The sequence below is a fragment of the Tachysurus vachellii genome, chromosome 8 (assembly GCF_030014155.1).
Source record: "Tachysurus vachellii isolate PV-2020 chromosome 8, HZAU_Pvac_v1, whole genome shotgun sequence".
Taxonomy (NCBI): domain Eukaryota; kingdom Metazoa; phylum Chordata; class Actinopteri; order Siluriformes; family Bagridae; genus Tachysurus; species Tachysurus vachellii.
In genome coordinates, this window is record NC_083467.1 from 14,623,605 (window position 1) to 14,632,245 (window position 8,641).

At 37.5% G+C, this 8,641-nt stretch overlaps 1 protein-coding gene across 1 annotated transcript; it reads right to left on the reverse strand.

Moving 5' to 3' along the window:
- Positions 1 to 788: 788 nt before the first annotated feature.
- Positions 789 to 8,094, reverse strand: zgc:152951 (uncharacterized protein LOC569013 homolog). The gene is made up of 10 exons (XM_060876436.1): positions 8,010 to 8,094; positions 7,338 to 7,969; positions 6,200 to 6,447; positions 4,813 to 4,927; positions 3,705 to 3,778; positions 3,332 to 3,529; positions 3,088 to 3,225; positions 2,304 to 2,393; positions 2,069 to 2,212; positions 789 to 1,936 (listed from the first exon to the last, which is right to left on the reverse strand). Exons 3-10 carry the CDS (start codon positions 6,437 to 6,439, stop codon positions 1,808 to 1,810), a joined length of 1,128 nt encoding a protein of 375 aa, XP_060732419.1. The 5' UTR covers positions 6,440 to 6,447; positions 7,338 to 7,969; positions 8,010 to 8,094; the 3' UTR covers positions 789 to 1,807.
- Positions 8,095 to 8,641: the final 547 nt, after the last annotated feature.

An 8,641-nucleotide genomic window follows, 5' to 3' on the forward strand; every position in this document is an offset into this window, starting at 1 on the left:
TATGTATTCAAACACACACCTAAAACTGACATGGTACAGTAGTTGTTTGCAAACTATATTACAACCTGAGATATTTTGTAGATGTGCCAAACATCAATTACGTAAGATAGTGTATGAAAATAAGAAATCTTAGGGGATTATAATAATCATAAAAGTTAAATAACAAATATGGCTGTATTTTCATAACTGATGTTATGTAAAGATTATATAATGCTATTTTTAATGCTATTAAAAATATATTTAAAGACATTAAAGGATGTCTTATACCACATACATGATACATTATTATACAAGCTGCAGCATACAGAACTCACTAATAATCAACTTGCTATCACTCATGCAATACAGATTTTTACTCATGTAATAATTTATTATTTTTTATTTTTATAAATGTTTCTTGAATATACATGGAAACCTGTGTTAGTAATTACTGATAAGTAATGACACTTTATTTATTTGGCAAAGTCTATTTTCAATTTCATGTGATCTATCTCTGTGTAGTGGTATATGAAAAGAAAAAAAAAATACACACTGATTTCTCTTAATCTACTCATATGCACAACAGGAATCTTTCCAACATTCCTTTCAAAAAACATTTTTTTTTTTTTACCAATTTAGTGGCTTAAACAATACAACAGAAAGTTCAACAGTGACTCCAGCTGCATATGACAGGAAGTGCAACCAATTTATTATCTTCAAAATTATCCAAATGATTTAATTCACAAGCTTAAAGATAACAGGGATCCATGATCATTTGGAGAATTTTTTTTTAAAATTCATTTATTAGTGTACACCTTTCAGAAACCAAAGGATACATATGTTTTGTTTTTAAAGCTTACATTATCATAATGTATTCATCAGTGCATAATATTGCTCAAGAATGTTGTAACCCAAGTTCATGCAACAGAATGAATCCAATATTAGCCAGTCAGCTTTGCATTGATTTATAAAATCATTCACCTGCTTATTCATTAACTGTCATATATTGCATATATAGGTCTATATGTCAATCAAATATAGAACAGAAATTCCTGAACTAAGTATGAGCTGCACTTAGTATATAGGTGTCATATATTGAAAAGGTGAAAAGATATGGAATAGATTTCATACATTTTGGTGTATATTATTCTTAAATTTCAGCCTTTCCAAACAACATGCACTCGGTTTGATAACACATGCTCAACTCCCATTAGATTTGTTTAAAAATGGCAACAAGTTGCACAGACAAAATCAATTAATAGGATGTTATGTAAGCTTTGATATTGACATTTTAAATGGGAAACAATTTATGGACTGCAGTTTATGTTCACTGTGAGTCCTATGAAAATAAAAATATTGAACAATTAAAATAACGGTACAATAGCATGCATTTTTATGCTTTTAGGTCCATTTGCTGATAGAGTCCATGCTAAACAATCCCAATAATGCATAAAGTCTTAGTGCTATTATTATTTTTGTCTCCATAGCAATAGTGGATTAGACAAGCTAAATTAACAATATGTGAGAAATAAAGTGAGTTAATACAAAGTAAAGAATTATCAATGAAGTGTAAAATCCAGTATAGTTATCAGGATAACTGCTGGCAGGAAAACATGCCCTTTAGGGAATATTGTTTAAAAATTAGATGCATAGTTATCCCCTTAAATGCAAGGCCAGCTTTTTCTGTGATTTAATTTTTACCTAGTGTTTACGGAAAAACTAGCTACAGCTATAAAAAACTATCAATGCTCTCATGCATCTGCTAAAGAAAATATAATCCTATCAGTGTTAGGCAGGTCATATCAAAGTCCTAAATTCTTAGTTTTAATCAATGTGTGCTGTTCGTGGACCAGTCATAAGGCATGTAGCTTACTTTAACATTTCCTGCAGATAGAAGAGTTTTCAGATTTGTCTTCTTCTGAGATGCTCTCATGTGGTTTAAAACCCAGTTCAGCAACTGCACAGGAGAACATAACAGATAATAAGACCTTGTACATGCTGGGTGTAACATAGAATGTTTATTATTGGTTCAAGCTCAAAGAGAAGAACACTGACTTTCAAACTAGCTTAAGCTTTGGAATCAGGCTACCTGTTCATCTGAGTCTCCAAAATCTGCCTTGTACCATTTGAAGATCTGGCTAAGCTTCACCTCTCTTTTCATAGAATCCACAATGCAGCCATCATCAGCCTCCAGAAATGCCTCAGCAGCAGTCTGCAGCTGACTACCAATGTCCTGCAATAAAAAAATTTAGTCTCAAATAACAATAATAATGATTATTTGAAATGAACTAGCTAACAAAGTCAGAAATAAACACACAATTTACCTTTGAGGTGTAGGCCCTAATGGGCGGGCAGCCTTTCGCACCGCAGTTCAGTGCAAAATGAATTAGAGGCTCTGCTTCAGGAAGTGCAACCTAATGAGGTGTCACAAAACACAGAATTGGCTAAATGAAACTCATTGTATTATCAACGACACATCTGAACTTTGTACAGCCATCACCTTCTATTTGAATAGATCAACTTATTAAATTAAAAAAAATTACATTAAATGAACAGCCTTATATTAAATTGAAATTATAGCACAGAAGTGTCCAATCTTATCCACAAAGGACCGCTGCGGGTGCAGGTTTTCATTCCAACCATGCAGGAGCCACATCTGATCCCACCTGTTTAATCAGTTGATCTTGGCTGAAGAGACTCAGGTGTGGTTTCTGCTTTGTTGGAATTAAACCTGCATCCACAGACCCTTTCCAGATAAGATTGGACACCCCTGTCATAACACATTAAAAACACATTAAAATGTATCAAATGTTATTGGCTAATTAACACATATTCCTCTGACATTAAACAGAAAAATAGATAATCAGTATCATTATGTGAACTGTGTGCATCTGATGCCTCTACTGATGCAGTACCCCTGAGAAACAAACAGTCAAAAAGACATTAGTCAGGAAAAACAAGTTATAAAAGATTCCATTGAGGACAACACTACAATGAAGTGTGGCTGAAGATAATTGTTGCTCTTGAATGCTGAGATTATAAGCACACCAGACGTCCCCTGCAAACAAATTTAAACAAGTGTTAAAAGCAGTGTTAGATGCACTTCACCTGTAGTCTTGGGTCACTCTTTGAGAAGGGTTTCAGAAGTTGTGCTATTCCTTTCCTGTTTCCTCGCAGCACTCCGTTCTCAATATCCTGGAGTGTGAAAACCTCTCCACCAATCAGGTAGCTTACAAAGTTGAAGAACTGCACAATTATATTATTCTTTTATTTATAAAACTGTTCTTTCAAGCTCACATAAAATAGCACATTTCAAATGAGTTTCCAAGACTAAGATGAAGCATCTTCTTACCTTGTACCTCTGCCACATGTTTTTGGGGAAGCCGAGGCGCAGGTACCCATGGATAACCAGGGCATTGTAGACATTGATGAAGAAGGCAATCCTCTCCTCATGACTCAAAGAAAGCAGCTCTACATGCTGCAGGTGCACAGCTAACTCACAATAACTTTCATAACATGTGCTTTTAGACATGGCCTTATAGTCCACTGACTGCAGAAAAAAAAAAGAAACCTCCACATAACATATAGTAGATTCATGATGATTGATTACACCAAACCCACTCCATTTGAACAAAGGTAAAAATAATGATAAGCAAATAGAGTAATGTTACCCGTTTACATTAAACTTGTTGAAATACTTCATGTTAGAACAGGGTAGTTAGTACCTTGCCATCAGCAGAGAGGTGATCAGAGTACAGTTTCATGATCAGATTCCTCAGGGCCTCAGATAATTCAGAAGCTGAAATTGCTAAAATAATGTTAATAAATAGCCTTGTTCTCCATTTGCTAAAAGTGAAGGGAAATAACGTATGAGCATGTAAAGAACAGTAAAGCCCCAAGCTTGAAGGAGAGTCTAGATGCGTGCAGATTATAAACACATGCACTTAAATGGAGTGGGTTTGATGTGTTAATACAGAAAAGGGGAATTTAATGAAAAATATGAAATTGTTCTACACAACGTCTAAAGACTAAAGATCAGATAGTATCACAGTAGAGGTTAAATGCATTTAAAAATTCACCAGTGACCATAAGCCTCTACCCCTAACAAGGAGCAGAACTGTTTGAAAGTTTTATGTACAATTTATTGGTGTAATATGCTGCCATTTCAGAGTTGACTTATAGTGTAGTGCACTGTACCTTGAATAAGTGACTACATTTTTCAATGTGTGTGTGTGTGTGTGTGTGTGTGTGTGTGTGTTTAAATTGAGTAATCAGTTGATGAAGAGAACAAGAAGCTGTCATTATAGGAAAGAATATACAGTATGATGAGCCATAATACTGTTATTTATTATACCATTATTCGTGCCTATTTACCCTTTCATCTTCCCTGTGGTATCCTACCCTTCTCTTTACACAGCCAATTCATCAGCTCTGTGCCTGTAAATCTGTACATCATCAACCACCTCCTGTGGCCGTCAATCAAGCCACATCTACTCTTTCATCCGCAATGTGTTTCCAGAAGATTCCCTCTCACAGTCTGTCAACAGAGCCTGAGATAACTAAATTTGTATTTAACCAACTAACTAACTAACAACAGTGATGACCACAGAGAGTGTTCTGGGACATACAGGTTGTAACTGCACATGCAGCTGGGAGGCATTCTAGAGAGAAAATTCTTATACAGTACAAAAGAAACAAAACAAAACAAAACAAACCCTACAGATTCATTAACACTACATTTTCACATTCAAGCTTAATATGAAACTAAGCAAACAAACAGGCGTGTTGAGCACCTAGAAGGTAACAGTCCACATGCATTTTGTGCAAACAAACCTCCTCTGTCCCTCTCCTCACACTCAGAGCTGTTTACTGCAGGTAAGGGTAGAGCATCTGGAGGCACAGGCTTCTCCTTCACCAGACGTACCAGATTTTCAAGTTTGTCAGGGGTCTAAAGAAATGATAGTGTTCATTTACACAAACTTCACACTACTTAGCTTTAAACAGAGATGTATTTATGATTTATTATTTGTTTTATTTATGATCATTTATGTCGCTGAAAATAGATGGCACTGACAAAAATGGTTGAAAAATAAAAACTGTTGGGAAAAATGTAAAATTATTCGGGCTACCTCAACAGATAAGAAGGAGAGATGTCTGGTATGTAATAAGGAAGAAAATCATCTTTAATTTAAACCTGTTATCAACATGGGTGGTTTTAGGCCTGTGTTCTTAAGTTGATGCAAATATGAGTCTTATATTAAAGGCAACATCTACAGCATAGTTTGATCAGCCATAACATTAAAACCACCAGCCTAAAATTATGTTGGTCATCGTTGTGATAGTAAAACAGCTGTGATCTATTGAGGCATGGACTCAGGCATCTAGCATATGAAACTGTGGTATGTTACATGGCATTTGCAACAGATCCTTTACGTCCTGTAAGTTGTGACGTGGGCATCCATGAATCAGACTTGTTTGTTCAGCACATCCCAGTTCTGATGCTCACGTGTCTGATGCTCACGTGCCCAGTTCTGATGCTCACATGTAGGTCTTTTTGATGGTTTGCAGGGTTCAGCATGGGCATTTAGTCCAGTCTGCCTCTATGCAGCCCATACACATCAAGCTGTAATGCACTTTGTCCAGACACCTCTATCATAGCCAGCATTAACTTTTTCAACATTTCATGCTATGGTAGCTCTTCTATTGAATTAGAACAGCTGTGCCAATCTTCACTCTCCACATTCATCAGTGTGCATTGAGTGCCCATTTCCCTGTCAGTGGTTCAGCAGATTTCCTTCCTTGGACCACTTTTGGTAGGTTCTAATCACTGCATAGCAGGAACACCTCACAAATCCTGCTGTTTTGGAGATGCTCAGACCCAATCATCTAGCCATCACAATTTGGCCCTAGTTAAAGTCACTCAGATCCTTACACTTGCCTGTTTTTCCTGCTTCAACACATTAACTTCACTTGCTGTTTAATACATTCCCACCCAGTAAGAAAATTAATAATTCACTTCATCTGTCCATGGTTTTAATGTTACGGCCGGTAGATACCTCAATTTACACAGTTCTTTTTGATTTTCACAAGCTAAATATTCAATATAGGTTATACAACAGATTATTATTATTATTATTATTATTATTATTATTATTATTATTGACTTGGGTTTTTTTTTAAGTTAGTGTTAAGCCTTGATTATACACTGGTGTTCACCCACCAAATTTTGAAGAATGTCATTTCCTCCTATGTGGACATTGTTAAAGAATATCTGTGGCACAGTGCTGCTACCAGTCATTTTATCCAGCCAAGCTCTGACAGCTGCATTATGACTCACATCCACTTCACACACTGGTAGATTCAGTGTCTGTAAAGCAGCCTTGGCCTGTAAACACTGCAGGCATCCTGGCACTGTGTACACAGTAACCCTTCCTGCTATATGGTTTTCAAACACAGCCATCAACACACCTGTGGAGAGAACATTCATAAACACAGTTATTTGTATTGTATTTTGGCTTTGTCTGTTTTCTTGTTGAAATCTTACAAGAGATCAGGTCTCTCTCTTAAAAATGGCTTTTTTTTATCTTAACAAGACTTTTACATGGTTAATTAACAGCAATAAAAATAATAACATTTTGAGACACCTTGATGGTAACCCAACAAAACGTCTGGAAAAGAATATCTTCTTCGGCTCAGACCAGGGATTGATTCTAATGCTTATTAATTAATGGTGCTTGCAAAGCAACATTCTTGTTATTGTGCCGGACAAAATTTCGGCGCGTAACTTGTCCCGCAGCTTTTGTCCTAGACCCATGAATGAGGTGTCAAATCGACCTCATCAGGAGAGGTGTGCTATGACTTTTATAAGCGATCCAACAAACGATGCTCGCACAGTGGACGAAAAAGCGGGCAAAAAATCCCATAGAAATGAATGGGAAATTCCATGAAAATCAAAAATTTGCACAACGTGGACATGTGACATATCAAAACACTCAGCACAATGAGGGGAATTTGCCACGTGGACGCACCATTCACATTTTCTTCAGGAAATGTACATTCTAGTTAAATATATCATGCAGATTCAGTATTCAGGTTTAAAATGATATATCTGGAAGGTTAAGCTTCTTAACCAATCTTAACCCTGTAAATTAAAGAATACAAATGACAGTGTGTGGATTTTATAGACCACAACATGTTCCTAAGTGCTTTAGGTTAAATTCTGCTGTCTGACACACACTCGGGTGCTCAGGAGGTAATTCTAAAGGTTTATATTCTGTCCCACGTGATAATGTCCCAGGTGATAAAAACAGACTGGTGCTTCATTCATTCATTCATTAATCTTTTAGCTCAACACCTACCTGTCAGACTAGCAGTTGCTTTGAATATAATTTCCCCATTTAACCGGAAGTCAGTAACAGACTCTCCAAATGAAACACAAGAAGCAGGCAGGTAACAGTATCTGTGTTGCTGCTGTCCTGACACTATACCGGCTGTCCTGATGCTATAACTGCTGTCCTGAGACTATACCGGCTGTCCTGACACTATACCTGCTGTCCTGACACTATACCCACTGTCCTGACACTATGCCCACTGTCCTGACACTATGCCCACTGTCCTGACACTATACCTGCTGTCCTGATGCTATAACTGCTGTCCTGACACTATACCTGCTGTCCTGACACTATGCCCACTGTCCTGACACTATGCCCACTGTCCTGACACTATGCCCACTGTCCTGACACTATACCTGCTGTCCTGACACTATGCCCACTGTCCTGACACTATACCCACTGTCCTGACACTATACCTGCTGTCCTGACACTATGCCCACTGTCCTGACACTATACCCGCTGTCCTGACACTATACCCACTGTCCTGACACTATGCCCACTGTCCTGACACTATGCCCACTGTCCTGACACTATGCCCACTGTCCTGACACTATACCCACTGTCCTGACACTATAACTGCTGTCCTGACACTATACCCACTGTCCTGACACTATAACTGCTGTCCTGACACTATACCACGATAACAGTTTTGCCATCTTAAACATTTTACTGTAATACTGCACTATTTCTATGGGATGCTCTGCAGCAATACTGAACTGTATAATATCCTGTACTGTCTGATGTCCCTTTGCCTCAGTGACGATAACTGTGGGCTCATTACAAATCATTCCTTTCTGATGCTCCCTTGTTCACTTTCCCTTTGCACTTCTAGGCTTGGATATCTTTGGTGCAGGCGATGCAGCGACATTCTAACGACCAAAAAAATGTTTATACATTTTGACAGATTTTGTCGCACTGAAGCGATATTGTTTTATTATTCTTTGCAGGAGGGGGGGTGATTCAGAAGGACTATTAAATTGAACAAGACCAACGATACGGCTGGGCTAACGTCAAAAAGTTTGTAGAGGACTTCAGGTAACGCAGTGGTTGTGTAAGTACTGTAATGATTTGTACTACACAAAAACCTGCGCAGTTCGTTAAAAATGATGTTCTCCAATACACCTGCACAGTTTTCATAATAAAAGTCCCGTCTCGCTCTCAGCTGTCTACTCTCCACTGTTCCAGCTATTCGCGCTAGTAGTGAAGTTTGACGCGACCATGCGAAAGTTTCTCGAAATTTACTTTTGCAAACGTCGCTTATGTTAAAAGTG

Bases quoted from the DNA above. Each gene is read 5' to 3' on its own strand.
- zgc:152951 (XM_060876436.1), bottom strand. From the start codon at position 6,439: ATGGCTGTGTTTGAAAACCATATAGCAGGAAGGGTTACTGTGTACACA. The intron at 3,530-3,704 runs GTACTAACTACC...TTTTTTCTGCAG, and splicing joins ACCTCTCTGCTGATGGCAAG to TCAGTGGACTATAAGGCCAT. The intron at 3,226-3,331 runs GTAAGAAGATGC...ATAATTGTGCAG, and splicing joins ACATGTGGCAGAGGTACAAG to TTCTTCAACTTTGTAAGCTA.